The sequence below is a fragment of the Haemaphysalis longicornis genome, unplaced genomic scaffold, assembly GCF_048455015.1.
Source record: "Haemaphysalis longicornis isolate Haplotype H1 unplaced genomic scaffold, Haemaphysalis longicornis Haplotype H1 scaffold_6, whole genome shotgun sequence".
NCBI lineage: Eukaryota > Metazoa > Arthropoda > Arachnida > Ixodida > Ixodidae > Haemaphysalis > Haemaphysalis longicornis.
This window is the reverse complement of record NW_027526407.1, coordinates 147,663,539-147,687,096: the sequence shown is the minus strand read 5'-3', so window position 1 is coordinate 147,687,096 and position 23,558 is coordinate 147,663,539. Positions and strand designations below refer to the sequence as shown.

Here is a 23,558-nt window from a genome sequence, read left to right as displayed (position 1 = left end):
TGGAGAGGGGGCATGATGGCGGGCAGAAACATGCTGCCAGGGAACTGGCCAAAATGAGCTTGATATGAATTAGAGTTCTTATGCAAGTCTTCAATGCCACACGTCGTAAGAGGATGAAACGTAGCAACCAGTGGTTGCACATTCAAGGAGGTTGGTAAAATTATTTCTATCACTTCTTGTTATAACGTTGTTCAATTCCCCCCGTGTGAAATCAACGGCCGTAGGAACCACAAGTGGAGCTCTGCGAGATAGCAGCACCTGCGTGACTAAGATACCCGAAAGCTGAACGCTGGGAAACTGGGATTCCGACAGGAATGGAACAGCACATTCCCTTTTGCGCGTCACTTGAAATGTGCTGGGCGTGATTGTGTATTTTTTTCTACGCTGCTTTTTTTAGGCGTTGAAAACAAGAAGCGCGTTCCTAATTCATGGATGTGGTACCGTTGGTGATACCAGAACACTGGTGCGCTTAGAGGAACTTCTTGGTCTAAACTGTTCTTCGTGCGTTCCTCCGGTTCACTTTGCTCTGCCTCCACAATTTTAGATTACCTAAATCGTGTGTAGAGTGATTAAGCGCAGGGAATCCCCCACAGGCCAAATGTTAGCTAGAAATGAATGTCCAAATAATATTTCGATGCTACCCCTTTGAAATATGCGCATTGCGTGGCAAAGGCAGCCAAGCATTGGTGAAAGTTGTTCATTTGGGTCCTGTATCTCAACTCCGACTGGCGCTCCGTTTCTATGCAAGCACCATGAACATTTTGTGGGCGCAGGCTGACTACGTCATCATCGCCATACCGCTGCCGATGCAACTGAAGCTCCACTACGACCCGCCGTTGACGCCGCTAAGGAACCAGCTCATCCAGCGTACACCCCTTGGTTCGACGATAAAGATGCACCTCTACTACGCGCAGCCTTTCTGGAGGGAGAAAGGTAAAACACTGTTTTCGTGCTATATGATGTGCTGAGCACTAAATCTTACATGAGTAGAGACACGTTAACTATTAGCTTTCGGATTTAATTTGCGAATTTTATTGCACTCTTGATGTCTGATGTGCATTTAAGGGTGTGGTGTGTAATTGGGAAACTCCCCAACATCGTAACACGCTGAATGCTTCCTTGATAATTATAAACCTTCAGGTATGCTTGCGTACTCAGAATTCATCTACCGGCAGGGGTGAACCATCTTACCATACATTGAGATCTTGGGCTGCGTTTAGGTGTGACCAGGAAGATATGATTAGAGGTGAGACTCACTTCTGATCAGGCTGATTACGTGGGCGAAGGAGGCATAAAGTAGTTACTCGGAGGTCGTTCTCAATTGTTAAGCTACACGTTTTGTGCAAGGTAAATGTGACTGGTAGCGAAGCTTCCATAAAAGCCCATACGTTCAGAAAATGGCGGCTCTTAAGCTTCACATGGGGCTTAGCGCCATCTGTGTGAGGAGGGAACACTTCCGGTGGAACAAAAAATAAACAGGATGTGACGCAAGATCCGGTCAGAAAATGACGTCATTTTGGTGGATTAGCGGGAAAATTCGACTTCAAAATAGCCTTCGCAGGCCTCTGATAGCTGAGGGCTCATGCCATTGCAAGCTGACGCAAGTTGGCGAGCCCTTGGCGTGTGTGCTTCAAGTAAACACCAGCTTAACTAGTACAGACTCGTGACTAGAGAAACGTTCTTAAGCATGCTGTCGTATGATTCTCCTCGGTGTGTATAAAAACATCTTGCATTTTCTCTGAACCTTTATTCTCTATTCATGCCTTCCACTGGGTATAAAAGCAATCAGCTGTTTATTTTATTTGCAGTGGGTGGTGAACCGGGAACCAGGCACGTACTCCCCTCTTCGCCCCCTCCCCCTTCCCGACCGGAATTTTTTTCTGCCTTGGGATAGAGAGCAAAAAATGACACTTGACCTCTCTCTGCGGCCCCCCTTTCATATAAAAAACGTGCCCACTCCTTATCGCGATACAAATTTCAACCAACGCCACTGCTGGGTTTTATTGCGTCGCTAATACGCAGGTTGCGTGCGTGCCTTAAGTATAGATCAAGGTTATATCATCTTTGCTCATTTTGTGCAATTCTGTTCTAAAAAAAGAAATAACGATAGTCATGCTATTATCAAGACATTTGAATTTTATTCCATGATAAAGATAAAACAACTTTACCACACTGCACAAAATCAGCACGTATACAATAAGTACAAAATGTTCATGGGCACTACATGCATTATGATTTTCCTTACGCGCCAAAAAATTGACTTTAACCCTAACACATAGGATTAGGAGCAATGAAAGCGTCAACAGCAGAACTGCGTCGAAACAAGAGAAAAGAACTAGGCACTGCATTTAGACGCAGAAAACCGGGCGGCAGGAATGCCGATTCCCGAAAGAGCAGCGTGCACACCGCTGGTGTACCGGCGTCTTATCAAGTACACATGGGTTTCTACAGAAGTTCACTCAGCATTCACGCCTGAAATTTCCTGGTTGCATTGTTAGGCAAGTGTCGCAACAGATAAGTAAAAAGAAGAAAAATGGATCAATGCGAAAGAAAGCGGCGGCAGTATGTAAAAGCACATAGCAGGAAAGATCTTGCGGCAGCGCAGCCCGGAGCAGTACAACACAGTACTGCGATGGAAATAATCATTGCGCATACAAGTGCGGGAAGCAACGATCACTACAAGCGTTGTAATGTAATAGAGAAGGCAGTGAGATAGACAATTAAAGCGACTCGTTCAAATTCGAGTGGTACTACGCCGAGGAGTCCTAGAGTTATTGACACCACTTGCTCCGAGCCAGCCTGAGGTGAAATCAAGAGATAACTGTGACATAACAAAGCTTTAAACACTTTTTTTTTAAGCACCACCACGTCCCCTTACACAACCCCGTGCACGTATTAAGAGTACTATACTTTCGCGTTACCTGTGGAAATTACAGGAAAATGGTGCAGTAAAACGCCAGGCGCACGAGAGTTGCTGTCGCAACCTTGTACAGCACATAGTTTCCGTAGGTACCCACGAAAGCGCTCCGCTCCAACCGTTGGCAGCATCGTTCCGTAGTTCACCGTGCCCGCCGGGCACGGTAATAAACGTGTTCACCGACGATACAACGCACCTCGCAACTCCACGCACAGTAAAAATTAGGTGCACACCAAATTAACAAGGAAAAACGAATGCAAATGCGCACCACCAAAACACACGAGGGGTGTTTCCTAGCAGACAAACTTTAGGAGCGCCTTTCCGAACACTACAAGGACTGCATCACAGAGCAATGGCATGTGCCATTCTTCAGAGGGCGCTACAAAAAAGGGTTTTGAGAATGAACAACATTTTCATAAATTATTTGCACGCTGGGCATAATTAGATGTGATTCAGAAATAAATATCGTTCGTAAAATATAGTGTTGTTTTATTGTAGATCAAAACTTGGTTTTTCGTAACTTGTGTTTGTTCCCTCCTCACCTAGTCGCGCTTCAATCGCCACTCCCATAAGCCCCCTTGCTGATGTTGCTGGCAATAGGTTCTGAACCGTTTTTCGCCGAAAGCTTCGCTACCATTTATATTTACCTTGACCTTGTTTTGTGCATTATTTGATAACTTTAAAAATAGCTCGCAGGAGAGAAACGCGTGAAATAACAATACAAACCATTGAGCTACGTTTTTAAGTTCTGTGTATACGAGGCTCAAGACCATGCGTTACTAAGTTTTGGCCATCTTCCATTGGTGGACTGTCCCGTGGTTTTTATTTAAAATAGCTTCAAAAAGCAAAGCCTAAACATTATTCTAATAAGTCTTCACTATGCGCCTTGGCAGTATTGCTTTATTTTAGTTTTACGTAGTTGCAGAAATCTATATTAACCACACCTACGTAAGCGCGTCACCAACGTGCTATGTTATTTTGGTCCCAATATGATCCCGAAGCAATGCGCACGAGCGGAAGGCTTGCCTGACACTAATTCTTGGCAGTTGCTCGTATACAGTACACGCGTATCCTTGCTGCCAACTGGCAAAAGGGCAATTAAAAATCGTAGCGGTAGTCAATGTCAATGTTATATTTGATGCAACGTACCTTTATATTTGTGTTTGTGCTTTAAATAAAATTTGCAGCTTACGGACTTTTGCAATGACCTTTGTTAGTGAACTAATATACTAATTATTTTCGTATTGCCGTCAAGGTGCACAAATTTCGCCTTTACTTCTTACAACTACGTTATTTTTTTGGCAACCAGACTGCCAAAGAGATGCTGTTATAAGTGATCATTCGCATCTGCACGCATTCAATTACTATAATCCATAATAAAAAACGTGCGCACAGCGCGAAATGGAGTCTTCTCGGTCACGGATCTTAGCTGCTGCGTCTAAGGAAGTGATGGCGTGGTCAGAAACCACTACGCCGTTATCTCGGAATACGTCACCGCCACCCAGCCTGTTGTAAATCGGGTTTGAAGCTCCCGCCCAAATGTCGCGGGGTTCGGATGAGCCACGTAACAAGGAGGATGCGAAATACCTCCACCGGTTACCTCACTCGTTGTTAAGCACTCCCTCGTGAGAGCCGCAATGCTCTAACGCAGCGCCCACTCGTGGGTTCTCTTGACGATGTCCTCGGCGCGAACTGCATCTCAGAAGAGGAGCGTGAACTACGTCTGAGTAAGTGAACGCTCATTATAATGGAGCGCAAGACGGCACGCACCGCTCCAGTGCCATCTGGAAGCGCGGCGCCATGCCCAGCGTGTCTCACTGCCTCCCCTCACACTTTTACCATGCGTCGCCGCCGAGGAGCGTCTCCTGAGGTCTAAGCATACTGTTTGCACTGTCACCACATTCCGCCGCCGTTTTCTTTCTATCTTTGTTCGCTCGGTTACGACGCCGGCGCCGATGGAAAACTACAGTATTGGCCACCATAGCGCTATTGACTAAAAGAAGAACGGCTGCAACAGTTTAAAATGGTCAATACGCTTGATGTCTAGCAACCGCCTTAATATCATATAATAATTGCTGCTCAGGCGGGAACTAAGACATACCAGCTCATTTGACAAATTGGAGGTGTTTTGAGGAAGGAATGTTTTTTTTGTATGTGAGAGGGAACTCCCCTGGTTTTTTTTTCGGCAATTCAGTGGCGACTGGGTCCTGCCAGAGTGCTAATAACTGGACGAGGCGTTTGGAAAGAACATCACAAAGCGTATAATCTCTGAGAAACGCACATGCAGTCAATTACAACTCAAACCCACGCCAACTTTCAATGAAGAATACCAAACCTGAAGAGCGCACGAAGGAAAGGCATCACCAAAATGTTCGCCGTGATGAGGCGCTGTACGGAGGGCGTAGTGGGTTCTGGCAACGATGCGAGGGGAGATGTGAAGGTGCTACAATGGCGGCGTCACGCATGCCGGAACATCAACGAGGAAGATGCTCCGTTGTCCTCGCATGCAACGGCATTCTCGGCACCCGCTCTCGATCAGGCACCAGGTAACAGCAAGCAGTGGGACAGCAGGTGGCTGGTCGCCCAAGGGCGTAGCATGCCGAAGTAGCGCGCCTTCAGGAATCAGCAACCGCACCTCGGCACCAGGACGTCATTGCGGCGCCCGGTAGACCCTTCTCGAGCTGGGTTCCCAAAAGCCCGACGGACCTGGGGTCTTTCGTCTAGACGTAGCGCTCCTCTACCCTGCTCTTACCATTCCTATGGGCGTTCTCCTCCGGTTCTAGCCAGGCCTTCCCAGCTACTTGCTTGGGGCCTCCTCTTAAACCATCCGCTCGTGTGGCTTGCCACTTCTTGTTCTCGGGGCAACCACACTAAGGGCAATCTCGGCAGCTCGCCTTCATACCACAAGCACCGTATGGGCATGTTTCCGCCACGTCGTCGTCTTCACCGTCATCACAACAAGCGCCTCATCTAACCTACGCCCACCCGTCTTAGAAAAGTTTTTTTTCCAAAAAACAACTGCACATAAACATGACAAAAACAGTCCTGGGTGGCCGTACTGGAGGGTCCGCATTTCAGCCCCGTTACACACACGGGGAGACCATAACACTCATATGAAAAACATCACGCACAATTGCGCACTAGAACTTAAACTCGAGTCCCCCAAAAGAATGTATAAGGACTCAACATCCAAAAGTGTGCAAAACACCTACGAAGTCCCAACCGTAAATGAAACACGGAACGCCTAGAAGTACACAGCCAGTTTGTAGCAACAGTAAGCGTATGCAGATATTAAACATACATTGGCAAGTTACCGAGTCTCACAGGTTACCAGAACAAAAGGTAGACTGTTTGAGCTTCTATCTGATCAAAACTTACGATTGCAGCTACACACGGCCTGATATCTGCTCCTACGTCCTCTTACGGTTAACCTACACTGTGAGCAGTTTTCTTGAAATCCCTAGAATCTGACGACAGGGAGCAGGCGCCATTGGGGCTACTCGTTCGAAAGCTTTCTCGAAAGGAGGTCTGTATCCATTCGATCTCATTTCAACTTTGTGTTTCCGAAGTGTCCTTGCCCAAGTGTGGCACGAACTGGAGGTGCTTACGCACATAAAGTTCTATTCCAGGCCACTTAAAAGCGTCCAAAACCCGACATGTGGTCTTTTTGACCCTGAAGTGCGTACGTTCTTTACAAAAAACTTTTTACACCCTACCGCTTGCCGGCAGCTGCCTTGCCAACGTTCTCCCAAGTTCCAACACATCCTCAGGCTTCCGTCTTTTTCTTGTTAAGAGCGAAGCTCCTCCTGGGTTCAAGTCAATTGTTGGACTCGATAGCCTGGGGCTTTCCTCCCACGCGGGGTAGGGATTGGAGGCATCGCCTACACCTGGAATATTGCCCTCGATGACGTCATATATTGGAGTGTCCATGCACTTCGAGATGGCCTTTCTGAGAAAAAAGGCGATGAAATTTCCACCAGGGCCTCTAGGACCTGAACAGTGTTCTCGTTTGCTAGTTTCCGCTGAGATCTTGTACTTGTTGCTGCCGAATCGGGAACCATGGAACTACAGACCCCCAGTGTGCCACTGCCTGTGTCTCTCAGCACCTACACTTCCCAAACAGCACCTCAAGTCTAGGCAGTGTGGAGTTTCCTTGTTGAACCACGCCCATAAACACGCGCTTCCTGCTCCCCCTGGGAACAGGCATGATTACAAGTTTTTTTTTGCATATTTTCCTTTCAAATAACACCTTTGCGTCCAGTGGCAAACACACAACATGGCGTCATCACGTTTTCGCCCGGCTCTTTCCACGACCAGAGTTCCTGCTTTTCTTTAAACCGCAGCATGTTAATTTGATGGTTGGCCTGAAGGAAGTGATCGGCCCCTTCCGTCATCTCAAATAGTTTTTTGCAGTCTCTCTCCCTAAGGAATACTGATAAAAAGCTGTGGCAATTTGTCAGCAATTGTTCGGCGGCAATTAGGTGGCGCACTGCGTCATGGCTGTTAGCTGTCGCTGACATCTCCTTCCAGCGGTCGAAGAAATCCTTCAGATACCTGACATAATGCGTCGCTGTTCACCGCCTTGCGGCTTTCTGCGCCGGAACATCTTCCGGTATTTTTCTTCGGTGAAAGGTGACTGCTGCAGTGGAGCCACTTTATTCCTATTATAGTGGATGGACTCGTCCGGAGACAGCCTCCCATAGGCTTTCAAGGCCTCGCCTTCTAGGCAGAAGCTAAGAACCGTGGCCTATTTCTCCTTCGGTCAATGGTGTCAGTTTGCGACTTGCTCAAAGCTCTTCACGTAAGGATATAAGTCATCGCGAGCTTCATTGACGACGGTGGTGAAGTTAGCGGGTTTACATTAAAAACGGAACCTTTACGCGGATGCCGCGTCAGTATCAGTGGGCCCAGGGTCTTTATTCTCCCCGATTTCAGCCAACATGAGGTTTACTGCAAGTTCCTTTCCTTCCTTCCTTGTATGTGCAGTTGAACTTGTGCAGTCTCGCGCTTTGCAGCTCTCTCACCTCACGCCATCGTGGGAGCATCGTCCTCCACGCCCGTGACTCTGCATTACCCAACCCGAGACGTTTTTCTGTGGCGATTAAATCTTGCGCGTTCAATCTGGGCTCATGCCAGTGACCTTGAGCGCCGTAACCTTCCGATGCTCAAACGTCCTCGTCTGGCCACGGACGCCCATTTGTGAGGAAAACCCTCGCAGGCCTCTTTTCGGGTATTCAGTGGCGACAGGATCTTAACACAGTGCCAATAACTAGACGAGGGCGTGTGTAAGGAACAATACAAAGCATATATTCCCGAAGAAACACACATTCAGCCAAAACAACTCAAACCCACACCAACTTTTCATGACCCTGAAAAATACCAAACTTAAAGAACACTCGAAGAAAAGTCCCGAAAAAGTGTCCGCCGTGATAAGGCGCTATCGGCAGGACTTCGTTGTTTCCTGAGACGATGCGAGGCGAGGTGCGAAGGTGCAAGGATGACGGCGTAGCACGTGCTGGAACGTCGACAAGATGCACCGCTGTTGTCGTATACAACGGTCTCCTCGGCACTCGTTCTTGATTAGGCGCCTGGTAACCGCAGGTAGTGAACAAACAGTCGGTAGCTGGTCGTCCAAGGGCTGGGAACACCGAAGCTGTGCAACATCACAAATCAGTAATCACGCTTCGGCCCTAGGATGCCAAGGCGCCCGGTAGACCCTTCTCTGGCTGGGGTCCCACAACACCGACAAGCCTAGAGTCTCCCACTAGTCGTCCACTTCTCGACCCAGCTCTGACCACTCCTACGGGCTTATACCTTCGGTTGCTGCCGGGCCTTCCCAGCTCCTTGCTTTCGTCCGCCTCTTGTTGGCCCCCTCATCCCCTCGTGTGGCTTCCTGCTTTTTTCTTCTCGGCGCAACCACCGTAAGCGCAATCCCTGCAGGCCAGAGTCACGCCACGAGCACAGCATGGGCATGTTTTCGCTTCGTCGTCGTCGTCGTTGTCGTCACAACGAGCGCCTCACTTCACACTGTGCCAGTGTTGTGCCCTGAAACACTTCTCTGCTGCCAAATGCCTCAATTCGCTCGTAGTTGTCATACTTTTTTTCTGCCTAGATGCAGCTCTAACATGCCAGCGAGCACTGATATTCAGTCGCGCGAATATGGGACTGTGGGAGTCATAAAATTGGGAGGAACAGTTTTCTCTTGCACATGAAGTACAGTTCTAAAACGCACCTGTTCTTTCAAAACTGCGGAGGCTGATAAAGTATACAGGCTGATATTGCTGACAATAAAGCGGATAGGCCACAGTAGTGTCTTCGCACTGCTTGTTCTTTGTTGATGTAGTCGATTGATCTTGCAGCGTGTTAGCTCACTTACAGTAAAAGTTTTATACGGAATCATTTTTTCGTAAGCATCCAACCCAAGAAAGTCACGCTGTCAGCGTGAAACCTCACATCTGCAAAAAAGCTGCATTATTAGGAAACTTTACATGTGGTGTGTGTGTATAACAACGGATGCAGATGGTGGGTGCCTCTAAAAGTTTCTAGAGCAATAAAAATACACCACCGCTTGCGTTAACACTGCGTTTGTGTATACTACCGAAGCAGACTTTAAACTGAGGCTCGGATGATATGCACGGGCATTAACAAGTTGACATCAGACTACTGATATGCCCCGGATAAAAGTCCCACCATTCATGCGTTTGTGTAAAGAAGATAAGCCAGCTTTAAGAGGCCAAGTGTGCAGCAGAGCGGATGGAAAGACAGTTTTACACATAGGTATGCAATTATCATATTTTGCGAACCGTTCTTTAGTACATTGTCCCGCGAGGCTATGTACGGGGTTTAGATAAAGCAGTTCAGAAAGAGCCCACATACACATAAAAGTGCGACCGACGTAATTTCCATATTTTAAGCTGTCGTTGACATCACTGAGAAGCTAGGGTTTCGACGAGGGCGCGCCTGTTAGCAAGAACTGCAGGTGCGTATTAAAATTACGAGTTCAACCACCTTTGCTGCAACCCGCAGGTTACAACGGAACCGTGTCTTGCAGCGACAACGGACTCTCCTTCAACAACTCCGCGGACGACTGCAGGCCGGGCTTCCCACTGGCTGCACTGACCGTGTAAGATGGTCTTGCTTTCCCGGCAAAGCTGCACACGGCGCCGTAGGTATGCTTCCCGGGCTACGAGACAGCACGTAACAAAAGTAGAATTTTTCTGACTAGGAGACAGCAGGTAACAAGGTGTGAATTGAGGAAGTTATTCTGCAGACTTCAGCGCACGACGTCTTCTAATACAGCACGTGTTGTTGTGCTTCTAAAGAGTGACGGCAAAAAAAGCTTAGATGCCCCATGGCGGATAAAACTGTTGTCGTTGTTGTACACGACACAGAAAATTACCGCCGCTGTAACAAAACACACCTGAGGTCATGTGACCACTGAAGCGGTGTTTCAGAGTATAAGCTGAGTGTGTTATCACCAATAGACCGGGCTTGTTGCCAGCGGCGAAACAAGAGTTCACTAAGTTCCTGTAGCGCACACATGAATGTGCGTGACATGTAAGCGTGACGGCACGTGAGTGGAATAGGGGCACCCCAGCTGTGGAAAACTTGGATTTTGGTATAGGTGTGGTATGCCATGGCACCAGTCTGCATATCGAAATACTTCTCAATAAAACACAAAGAAACGAAAATGAAGAATCAGATAGAAACCCAGTCTAGCAGTAAATCAGACCTTGCTAAGTATTTCCGGGATGTAGCCTTGAAGGCACTTAAGCATTCTTAGCTGACCGGCGGAATTTTTTCTTTTTAATTCAGGCTCCTCTTTAGCCATGCGGACTTTGCTACTCAGGTTTATTCAGTGTGACGAGTACGCATTTTTGGGTTCTTGATGTTACCCAGTTGACCATTAGGCACCTGAAAATTCCTCATGCTTTACACGTGTACTGTAAATTGAACCTATCCAGAGATGTAATAGTGTTATCATATCGCGAAACACTGCAACGAAGGTTTGCAACTTAATCCGATTTAGTTTACTTGCCATGCTTATTCTGATTAAGGGCATGCATATATAGTAAGTGTACAGGCTCTAGGGCATGAACAATCTCTCTCGCTAACGGCTGACCGGAATTACATCTGCCATGGCTCCCGCTCACTACAGAGCACTACTCTAAGGCTGACAAATTGTAACTCTCCGTAGCCGCCATAGAAGCTGAATACACGCGGACGCTCTCCTGCTTAAAAACCACTAACCACCGTTTTTATGCGTGTTGACAGTATTTAGCAGCCATGGGCAGCAAACTGCCACAACGCAAACGTATGTTGTTTAGCTCAAAACCTAAGAGCCTTATTTTGGGGCAGGTGTCAATTTAGGCGTAGTCGATGAACTTGCTCCTCAGATTACATGCTCACTGTTGTCTTACTTTGGCGCTATGTACAGGTTTGCGATAGGTGACAACGCCTTAAGGCTGCAAGACCTTCCGGAGCAGATCCGACCCAGGCTTATTGCAACCGACCTGGCTAGAGCGTTCGGCGACGAAGCGGCCCGTCATGTGAGACTTCCTTCTATGTGTACAAGTAGTGAAGGGCACGTAACTAGATGGACAGCTTTTCTTTGAACCAACACACAATTGCTGTGCATATGACACTGGAAAATTTGAAGGGGTATATTAGCCGGATATAACACTATTTCAGTTATTTAGCAACTAGTTAACGTGGTCATGCGAAATAAGCTTGAGCAGCGTAATTTGAAAATTATAATTACAGGGGCCATCCAGAACTCTGCAGTCTGATCATTACGCTTCTTCATGATGCATATTCATGTAACAAAACCTAGTGTATCACTAATGGCACTCCAGCTTGACTAACCGCTGGAATATCAATTAACCATAAGGTTATTATCGCTGATATAGATTAGTGAGCGTTTAAATTGTTTATGGGAGCTGAGTAAACGTAAATAAAAAAAACTCAAAGGAAACTGGTCGTTACTCAGTCCAGAAAGCCGAGAGCTGTGGCTGAAGATCACATGTGGCGTCCTTTTCAAAATTAGCCAAATCAACTTGAAACAAACTTTAGAAAAAAAGCGAAAGTTTATTACCGGAAGTAAATGCAACGCTGTGATGAAAGTGGTTATATGACATGTTTTACATGTCATGTAGGGGAATTTTATGGCCACAAGTAATAAAAAATGCAATGAATTTCGCGATATTAGGTGGATAAGTTAGAATTGCGTTCGCACGGAATTGAAACGTTCAAGTTGATGCGGCATTTTTTCGAAACCTTATTATTATTGTCTTTGAAAAATACCCGATGGCGTTTTGGTGGAAAAAGGCATTAAACATGTGCAACAAGGGTTCAAGATCATAAGCACTGTGCATGATGAGCGGGTGAGTCCCCTTCGAAGCATTACCAGCTCGTTTCGAATTCTTTCATGGGATAACTTTCTTTGGCAAGCCTAAAGACACGCACAAAGTAAGCAAGCTTTTCATTGCCTTGCTATAAGTTTCGAAGACGCTTCACAGAGGGCTGCTCATATCTTCTTATACACCTAAATAAAGTAACTCGTACCCACAGGGAAGGGGGTTTTGCCAGAGTTTGTATGCTGACTCTAATTAGCAAAGTACTAAAATGGTAAAAATGGGAGTAAAAATAACACTAAGAACTATATTTACTCCGTACGGAGCGCGGAACACGGGATGAAACGATTGTTTCACACCTCTCAGTTTCAGTTCGCCGACGTGTTCTTCTGTTCACTTTGTGTTGACGTCTAGGGACACGTCATTTGCCTATCTCTATTTGATGTTGGAACTCACAATAAGCTGGCTCCGAAAAGCAAAAAAAACTTCTGAAAACACCGACAAAACAGCACGAACAGTCATGCAATCTCCCTTGGGCAACTAGATTTGGTCCATATTGATTCGTGCGACATCAGGGTAGGGCTCAATGTAGATACGAACTTCATTCTGCGTACACGTTTGCAGGGCGCTCGCGGACCTATTTTCTTGACATCTAGAATCCTATTCTCAACGCCGTAAATTCACCTCGAACTGTGAATTTGCCGAAAGCTAGGTTTTATTGTTTTAAGTTTTGTTCACGTGATTCCGGTTGACAAAGCGTTGTACGCGTTTTGTCATTTTTACGTTCAATGAATTTTACCCGCACCAGTTCTGAAGTTTGCCTTATTTCACTCTATTCAAAGCGCATGATTCTTGGCCAGTAATGAAAAACAAGACGAAACCCAGCGGACACGACAACCTAGGCCGCCCTTTTCTATTCAACAACAATCCGGCTTGTATGTCACACCGTCTCTGGGATTAGCTGTTAAGAATTGAAGTATTATAAACGGTTGGGGCGAATACTTGCGTCACATATTGGCACTTCAGACCGCGTAGAAGTGACGCGTTGCGACGCAAGCGCTTGCAAATGGCGGTGGCCGTCCTCGCGAAATAGCGCTAAAAATTTCACTGACCTTCGGCGCCATGAAATTCCCTAAAATTTGCAGCCGGCGCAGTTTTCCACGAAGCGCATTTTAAAACTGTTTTATAGCGAAAGAAATTTGTTTTTTCTCTTTCTAAGTCAGCAGTAACGGAGCCTAAAAATAGCGTGACATATTTTGTTTTTATGTTTGGCATTGAAATGAAAAAGATTTGTTTGGCGTAACAGCTGTTTTGAATCGGCCAACGACCACGCAGGCAGAGAGACGAACACTGGTTAACACGTCGAAGGCTATATTCAACAGGATGGAGGACAAGCGCAGGACAGTAGATGGTGGGGCGTTACAGTCAGGGCAAGCTTGGGTCACACGGACACACAGCCAACAGTTAAAAGGCACACAAAATAGTCTCGCAGTTCGGCAGGTCCGACAGCAATGCCCAAGAGGCAAGTCAGCTCACGCTCAGTCTCGACGCGTTTCTAGCCGCTCTACAGCAGGAAGGGCCGCGCCCAACAGTCACACTGGAATGTCGCCGCACCAGCACCTCAATAGAGAGTTTTAGCTGACCATTTCTGACGGACCGCTCCGCTCCCATAGCTAGCTGGAGCGCCATTGCGCATGCGTGGCGCGCAAAGGCGCTGGCGGCGATACCGGAGCGGGGACCCGCTCAACCAACCGTCGGGGCAGCTTACGTTACCGTGCGGAATATCAACATGGCTGCACCACGATGCGAGCGCGCTCCCGCGAACTCCGTTTCTTTAGTTGAAACGCGAGCGACGAAATCGCGAAAGCTCTTCCGAATAGGCAAAGGTGCCACACTCCTCATCACGGAAGCGAAAAACGTCGACCGAAGCGCGGGGCTGCTTTTATGCAGCACCGAGAAAAACAGACTTTTCTTGGCTATTCCAAAGTTTATCGGCTTCTTTAAAATAATTTCGAACGATTATACCGTGTAGGCGACGACACTGTATAAAAACAGTGAAGTAACGCACTAAATACGGCACTTTACATTACTTCAGGGCCCAAATTTCTATTCGTCTCTTTTCTTCGCGATGAAGTTTTGGTTTGCACACGTACAGGGCACGACCAGTGACCCGAATCATTCCCCGTCGAGGAAGATACGGTTATCGCTTCGCTAAAAGCCTTTCTGCCGCTTACGCTCCGGTTGTGCTTAGCGGGCGGTCGGGAGCATAGCGGAGCGTCAAAAACGGTCAGCTCAAATTCTCCAATGACGGCGCCCAGACGCGCTCAGGGTAGCGACGGTGCTGCTCAAGGTGGCCTGTGGACCAGGCGTCTCACGGGGTAGTTTCAACGTAACCGCGCCCTGTTCCGTCGCTTGGCTTCCAGCCGTTCTCGTTTTCTCTTTCCAGCTTCCGGGATCATTCACGCGTGGCCCCTTTTACTTGTCATCGTCGCTGTCGTTCTGGCTGGCTCCCTTGCGCGGCCAATGACTCACGTGGCCATTCACCCTTACAGCTACATAACAGGACAGTACAAGCCTTCCACTACAAAGAACCCAAGGCATGACATTTGTCCACAGTACACCCAGTAAGCTTGCGGGTCACATGAGTGATTTCAAACAAAAAAATAACACGAAAACATGACTGTTTTATGCGTTACTGTGCTGGATGAGTTGGAGCTGGACGAATATGTGAATCGGCGGCATCAGTACGCTCCGCCGTTATGAGGCGTAGAGTTCCGCTGTCCTTACCTGGTGACACAACCAACGCTCACGGCCGTCTTTTTCTGCGATCACGAAATAAACTTATAACATAGCAGCAGACCATAGCGTGCAGAGGGTGGTGACCGCCGGGTGGGTGGTAACGCAGCGAGGGTTGCATTTAAGCAGAGAGCTGATCTATGTCACTAAAAGCGTTTTGAGGAAATAAATAGATACGGTAAAAATATATGACGTCTTTTTTAGTTCAACAGCCGCGGTTCGCTCGTTTTTCTTTAACGTTACTTTATCGCCCTGTGGTGTTTACGCCAATTTTGACCTGAAGAAATGTGTTTCGCTGGCCAACCTCAGCTGCCGCCGTAATTTTCATAATACATGGCAAGTATTTTTATATCTTTTGTGTACAATTTTTGATAGCTTGGTGTTGACCTTTATATGTATAACGTCAACTTATACTGGATGTCGTCATAGCTATACCTTCATTACGTCACTGATTGCTTACATTTTGGTTACAAAAAATCATGGCGAATGCACCGTGGATTTATGCAGTGGAGAATAGGGACCCTGTTATCTAGGAGAAAACTATGGAGTTTTTTTTTTTTTGTCGCTCCAGTTTTATCTCACTTAACATCCGTTTATGGAAATGGCTATTTACCAAAAACGAACGCCTCAAATGTGGTTAAGCTTAAGGCCACAGAGATGGTCAGTTCGTAATACCACTGCACCGGATATTCCCTCTGGTTCGGAGAGATGCAGCGATTTCCAAGTGGGGCGAAGCTATCACTTGGTTGGCGTTTCCATTTATGCGTCTTTGCATTCCCAAGTTTACGGCCAGATGCACCGCGTGACACGTGGAGCTTGCGGTAGAGCAAATGTTTGTTTCGGTAAAACAAAACGTATGTTTATTTATTACGAAGGACTTTGCAAGTGAATGTGTTCGGTCGGTATGATGACTGGATTGGAATAATGTAAATATTTAAGTTCGAGTGTCAAATCTATGTTACCCCGTCGGGTATGCTTACCTTGTTTTCCGGAGGAATGGTGTTTATTTACTTGTTTAAAGCTTGGTCACGAAAGTCTTTCGATTTCCGATCATCTATTACCACCTATTCCTACGCTGTTTGTTGCAACAATAAATCAGCAACACTAAAATCTTTGCCTAAGCAAACCGCTCCTACGAGCACTTAAACTTTGCACGAGGTACGAATTCTGTGGTTTATTTTGTTTAACTCCAATACCTGCTGCGGCCTGCATATCAAAAATAGAAAATATGGCTGCGGCTCAGCTCGGCTAACCTTTTATATGCAAAGCAACACCCTGGCTAAGTGTCGTTGAGTCTTCGTTTAGCTTGGTTAAACCTTTGATTTAGCTGTATTGCCGACACGCCTGAAAGCCGTTCGGTTCCGTGCAACGCTCACAAAAGGAGGCCGGGCGAACGCGGCGTTCATTCATGGCGAACGCACCGTTCCTCTTCGTCGGGCGCGAGATGAGTAAGGTTGCCCGAAACGACCCAGAGCCGCATGCATGGGAGGATGCGAAGGTGGTTGGCTACATCGGCCGCAGCGGCTCTGGCGACCGCTGTCGGCGCCCGCAGGCGCCAACACCGGGCCCGGCCAATCATATGCGATGCGCTTCGAGGGGTGTGTCGCCGGGGGTGTGTCTCCGGTCAAAAGATCATTTGCGCATCCTCCACGCAATCGCTGGACGAAAGTAGTTAAGCTTTGCTTTAAAAACTATTCGCGCCCAAGATAAAGCCGGTGGCCATATCGTATAAATGACCGCCTCAGAACGGTGGAGTGACCGGGCGTATTAAGAACGAAACACGTGATGCCGGTTACCGGGATGGCGCTGCGAAAGGTGTCCGAAAAAAACAGATTTCTTGGCTTGTTTAAGTGGTCACGCCGAGTTACTTTGGAGTAACTTTGGAATAATCCACCCTGCAGTGAACCGCATTGCCCGGTTCGTTCTGAACTCACCAGGTGGCGCCATCGTTGTAAGGTGGCCATTTTGCTAATATGGTCGCCCGATTTGGCATTGGCGAAAAGGTGACCCGTGAGAATTTTGTAGGAGGAATTTTACAAAAAGCTGCTTCACTACCCGGACGTAACGTTATGAACGCTGACGTTATCCTCGAAGTTTGCTGACGTACTATAATCTCAAGGGTGAGCTCCACAGATATTCTCAAAGCCAGCAGATTGATTCCCGTTCATGCCGTTTCATTTTTACGGTTTTCCACGGCTGGCTCACTCTACTAGAATGCTTTGTTACTCTTGAACTTCAAACACTGTCACTAATCGGTGGAGCGAGCGTTCTTCACGTTTCACGATGTAGTTTTTGTTTATTGCAAAATAAAAGCCGCCGTCTATTTGAACTGCAAAACAATGGAAAAATCACTTGCGTATTGATGTAATCCCTAGAATTTGCCTTCTGTTATTTTTTCTCTCAACAGTGATTGCTGTTTGCAAAGACTTTTGCTGCTAACAATGCAGTGTCTTAGCGAGCTGTGTCGTGGGCTGTTACTTATGATACCCTTGGGACAATTGGCTCTTATAGCCTTTCGTTGGAGGTGAGTGAGCTTTACATTAACAGTTTCTACTCTCGCGCCAATGCTTCCCAGCCGCTCCACTACGAAGAGAAGAACTGGCTGGAGGAGCAGTACTCGGGCGGCTGCTACGTGTCCACGTTTCCGACTGGGGTCCTAAGCAAATACGGGAGGTGAGTTTCGTTGATCGGGTTCGAGGCTTACTGCCTTGAGTGGGAAATGCCTCTGCGGGGTATCGCCATGAAGAGAAGAGGGAATAGCGGACTCTATTTGCAGTGGCTAATTCAAGCTTTGTGGAAGTAGAAACGTTCTGTTGGACCTTTAAAGGCTCCTTAAGGGCGCTTGGTGACCGGCGTACCGATGACAGCTGTAGCCCTCAAGTCAAAGCTGCCTAGCACCGCATCCCAGCGCACAGCATTGGGGAGAGGGGGTTGTGGGGACTGTTCAGATAAGCTCGAGCGTTTAGACAGCTCCACAGACACGGCAAAAGGGAGATGAAATAATGGAAGGTCAAGTTCGCTGCAGATGGTAGCCTCGCATTAGACCGTCATCATCATCATTATCATAATCATCACCACCAGCCTATTTACGCCCATTGCAGTGCAAAGGCCTCTCCCATTATTCGACAATAACCCCGGTCTTGTGCTAACTACGACCAATTTATCCTCGCAAACTTCTTGATATTATCTGCCCGCCGTCTGCCACTCTTGCCTTCTCTAGGCATCCAGTCTGTTACCCTTAATATGCAACGGTTATCTTGCCTTCGCATTACATGCCCTGCCCACGTCCATTTCTTCTTAATTTCTACTAATATATCATTAACAAGCGTTTGTTCCCTGATCCACTCTGCGCTCTTCTTGTCCTTTAATGTTACACTTATCATCGTCCGTTCCCTTGCTCACGGGGTCGCCCATCTGCATCTCACCGCTGCAGCTGCATCTTACGGGTACTCACCTACGGGGCAGAAACTTGGAGGCTCGCTGAGAGGGTTCAACTTAAATTGAGCACTCCTCATTAGAACGTAACGCGCACTAAAAGAACACACCGGGTCGCTGGCGGCCGCCCCGTGCAGAGGCGGGGGTCACTCGCATGCCACTGGCCGGGTGGTACGTAATCGACGCTCAGCCGCGGAGATGTAGTACGAGCCGAGATCGCCCAATGAACAGCCTTCGAGACAGTGGCGCCATCTCTCGGCCCAGCGGGGTACCTTTTGCTGGAGTGGTGGACATGAGTTGACATTGCTAGTCTCTAAACAACTCCGCTGTGAAAGGCCCCGAAAGAATCCAACAATCGTGCAGTTGTTTTCCTTCTTAACGTCCAGGTTCAACTAGTTCTGATAGCACCTTGGCCACTGGGGACTGTGTTACTTTAGATGTGGTTCACGCAAGGCGGTCTAGCGAGACCAATCCCAGAGCGAGTGTTCGGAGCACGCTGAAATACCGTATCAGTCAGTTTGGCCGGTTTCTGGGGAAGTTTCCCCAACAGAGTTGGGAAGGGCAAGACCGGCATTTGGGTTTCTTAACGAGTACCTAAGTGCATTGCGGGAGTTTGTACGCCAGTGTTCAGAGGTAATTTTAAGGTTAGTGGGGGAAATTAAGGGGTGATGTATTACGCCTTTTTGGGGTTGGGGAAAGATTTATGTACTTACACGTAAGCAGCCGGCGGTTCTTGGTCAGAAGGGCCCAACTGCTGCGGCGTGGCGCACCAACTGCAGCTCGCGCAGCCGCCTGGTCCTTTTTGTTGCCTTTGATGCCGCTGTGCCCTGGAATCCTTTTCATTGCGCGCTTTCGCCGCGCGCCCTGGTATTATTAACGGAACACTGGAAAAACCACAAAATTTTGTCAGTTTGCCCTCAGGATCGGTTGTAAGTGCACGTTCGCACATGGATGAACGAACAGATTGAGGGGAAACCCCCAAGGTAGAGTAATTTTCTGCGATGAAAATTTGACATCCACCTAAATGCAGCCATACGGCTACAAAGGAAAGCTATACAGCTTTCTCAGAAACTTCGCAGTTGAAGAAAAATTCGTCCTGGTCCAGGATGGTTCCTTCGCACATGAATGCTTGCGCGAGAGTCTTAACCATCAGGCCCGGTATGCAATATCCCCTCCGTAATGTGCCTCTGGGCTGGAGAAGTGCGTGCTACGGCCATGTTCAATCGTAACCATTGAACTAGGAACTTATAATGCCTGAAAAGAAGACCCCAGGTCGAAAACGCACTCACGGTGCATTTTCGTGGTGTAAGTACTGGAGCACGAGTACGTATACCTCCTACAAATAGCCTCGCGTAGCAAGCGATGGGTCACGAAGAGCTTTAGTGAGGAGAACTTGAAGATCGAATGTAATTAGCGGATGGCAAGAGAATTTGCTGCGAACATTTAGATGTGGGTGGCTATTAGGGTCGAGTGAGGTGTGTTAATACTTATACACAAATTCTTCGTAATGCAGAGCGTGCGTTTGTTAAGCTAGCGTCGTTGGTTTGCTCAACTCTTTGCCCCTGACGTGCCTGTCAGTGTTTCACTAATGCTATTTTTTGGTATAATTGCCGCAATCCAATCATTGTGTTTGCTTACTTATGTTTATTTTCTACCGTCTGGCAGCTCCATGCTGTTTTATCTGTGCCAAGTGAAGAGCGTGTTCTATGCTCTGTGTTTTTTATGCCTAGCATTTTGACCTATTGGGTAGGAACAGTGTTTTGCCCTGCCCTCACTAGACTAGAAAAATCTTGATTGAACATCAGTTCTCTCGAAGTACTTCGGTGGTGTCAGAAACAATCGTTGCGAAAGAGAAATGCATGCAGGGCAGACGCTGCCCCATTTCGTTTGCGGACGCTCATCTATGCACCTTACACGGCTGATTGCTTCGTCGCCGCTTCCGCAATCTTTCAGTTCTCATCGGAGCACAACTTCGCTCGAACAAACGTTATTTCTCCAAGAACCTGCGTCGTTCTTGGCTACATGAAAATATTATCTCCCGCTCTTGTAAGACGTAGGTATCAAAGCCAAGCCCCAATTCCCCCTCCCCTCGTTTTCTAGTGGACTACTTATCCATCGGGACAAGGATTTCCTTGCAGTTCATCATGGAATTTCATTTTTCATGGGCAAACCTTACGTCTGTCAAAGCAGCCTTGCTGAATAATAGTCTATCATGCTTTGCATGATTTTCTCACACAGAGACATAAACAGAGAAAATACAGGTGGTTGCAAAGATCACCGGGGCGTTCGAGCGGGGTGACGAAACGACTCTACCACAATAAATTTACGCACCTATTCTTTGGGTACCCACTTGTGGGAGTAAAAGCAGGGAAATAACACCCGCACAGTGCCAGGTGTGAAGCCAGGTGGTTCCATTCGGCGCTGTATGCTGCATGCGCTCCCTGTCTATAGCTGTAGTTTTCTGCATAATCATTGTGATCAATAGCCTGTATTTGTTTTCAATATTCCAAAGGTGGCTATTCATAGGCCAGAAGGAGAGAAAGCTTACCTAACCAAGAAACTACAGAAACTTTGAATGAATAATTTTCACAAATGCGTAACACTAGGTAGTTATTGTTCCCAAGACGGGGCAGGAGCTCACATGGCATACCGCGAGTTTATTTAGCACATGCTTTCGTTTTCGCGAGTCATCACGTTGCACTCCGGGATAATGTTTAGCAAGGCCATGAAAGGACAATACAAACTTCTTTTCTTCGAATGAAGTAGCCACCGGTAGCCCAGTGAGCTCCTGTTCTCTTCTGGAGAACATCGTTTTCACCGAAGCACCTACGCACACAAGCACGCGCGTGCACTCACTCATTGACGTATCTCCGCCACAGCAGCGACACATCCTGACACGAGAGGAATTGCGTGACGAGCCCATAACTGGGAGGAGTACAGGCAGGATAGACGTACTGGTGCGCTTAATTATTCATGAGGGTGCTTTGTGACCCCTCAAACAAGCTCACAACTAGCGTAACTCTACCAACCAGAACGCACATGCACCTAGCACGCTCTAATGCGGTACTTGCTCCTGTTAATGAGGCGCTCCGGTGGTTTCACAACAGAAGCCTCCATCTAAAAGGACAGTTGCTTTTACCATTATTGTATCCACCTGCACGTCTCCTCGGGCCTTTGCGACATACTCGCTGGTGGCGAGTTCGTTGCAGGGCGAGTACCTCACGCCTCGTGTAAGTCGCATCAGCCCACCCAGCACGAACGCACGAAGAAAAGGAATCAAGCCACACAGGCTCAACAAATGATAACTCACCGGCTACAAGTCTTCATTAACAAACTGGGGAACTGGAACTGAAGATCCTGTCCCCCTCGAATCTCACTCGAATGCAACTTGCCTTCCTCACCAACTCAGAAAATAGCAAACCGAACACAGTTTCAAGAAAATATGCCCAATGACCCCTGAAGAAGGGTTGGGAAACGCGAAGGATGAAGCAGCAATAATATTTAATGATGGAGGTAGGGTTAGTAAAGTACCGGGGAAAGAGTGTTTTTAAGAAAGAAACGAAAACAAATCTAACTGTTTTTGACAACAAAAGGAGCTGGTGCAGCCTTGGGCTCGAAGTAATCGCCACTTCCGCAAGTTCACAGGTCGACGTTACTGTTTTCGCTGCCTTTCTGCCAGAAGTAGATGAAATACTCGCAGTTATCTGGGCGCCCCATATTACGCGCGGAAGTCAAAACCAGCAAAACCAACGTTGTGGCCAGTAAGATATGCTTAACATTTGTACGCCGATAACCAATATAAGACAAATATTCTTCTTCTGGACGCCATTTTTCTGTGATAGTGTTTTCGTCAAAGCCACTTAAACTTTGATAACTTGGAGTTTCGGTGATGATTCTTCAGTCGATCAGTTCTGCTCAGCCTGAATTTAGCTCAGCCTCAGCTAGATCGAATTTGTTCTAAAGTGGCTAGTTTACGTTGATCACTTCAGAGCGGGATAAAATAAGATTTCTTGTGCTTGCAGGACCCTCCGAGAGCCCTTCGGCAGAGTGTACTTCGCAGGCACCGAGACAGCCATCTCATGGCCGGGTTACATGAACGGTGCTGTGGAGGCCGGAGAGAGGGCCGCCAGAGAGGTGCGAAGAGAAGCCGCCCGTTTGTTTGTCTACAATGTCGCCTAGAGCGTTCACAATATGTTGCACCCTACTTTGAAACACCGTAGCATAGAACAGAAGGCTATGGTTCGATAACACAAGGCTAGCGCAGCTTCTCTTGTGACGCTGTTTGAAAGTCGACATTATGCACATCAATCAAAGAGACGTGCCCATCGTTCTGCTGTGGGTACATATTCCTTATGTGGTTGTCACAGAGTGGCTGGTGGTGCAAGTAATAATACAGCAGTCCCGTTAGATAGCAAAGATTGTAAAGGGAGCAAAATATGGCCAAAGCGTTTGCTATTGGTCTTTCGGCGCCAGCAAGACTTGGGGTTTCACGTCCCTGACCATCGCGCAACAACGGGCGATTCCGCTATGTTAGGTTTTGTGAATGGCATGCAGAAATACGCACTGATACAGCCGCTTCAGATGCGAAGGCGAACGTCGTACAGGTGCCGAAAAATTGCTAGAAAAGACTTGTGGAAATCTTATGCACCATTTATTTTTTTGGGTTTTGGAAACGCCTAATCAACGCTGCCTAGCGCCAGCCAACAGGACATGGTTGAAGACAAGATGATGGACTGTATTGTAACAACGCCGATGAAGATACGTCCCGCCGCCTCGCAAAGATATGAATAGTGTATGAGAAGCATTATAAATGGCCTGTACATGAACGCAACTTCCCCTGTATCCGTGCCAACAACCTTATCTTAGCAAAAAGTACTGAAGTTTTTACACTACGACAATTATCATCTGCCTATATGTATAAATACACCATACCATATGCAGCGAATGTTAACGTTATTGTTTACTGAGCCGAATTCTAAAAAACAAAAGCACCTATTCACGTACAAGCGGGCGCCATTACATAAAAAATGTTAACGCGTGCAACACGGACATGCAAA

The 23,558-nt window shown here is 47.3% G+C and overlaps 1 protein-coding gene across 1 annotated transcript in view; it reads left to right on the top strand.

The window, feature by feature from the left end:
* LOC144143294 (amine oxidase [flavin-containing] B-like) overlaps positions 1-23,558 on the top strand; it is a 104,859-nt gene that overhangs the window by 71,155 nt on the left and 10,146 nt on the right. The window contains exons 10-14 of the mRNA XM_077675067.1: positions 774-933; positions 9,944-10,040; positions 11,355-11,466; positions 17,642-17,739; positions 22,524-22,635. Of these exons, the coding sequence (XP_077531193.1) occupies positions 774-933; positions 9,944-10,040; positions 11,355-11,466; positions 17,642-17,739; positions 22,524-22,635 (579 nt within the window). The remainder of the gene's footprint in view (positions 1-773; positions 934-9,943; positions 10,041-11,354; positions 11,467-17,641; positions 17,740-22,523; positions 22,636-23,558) is intronic.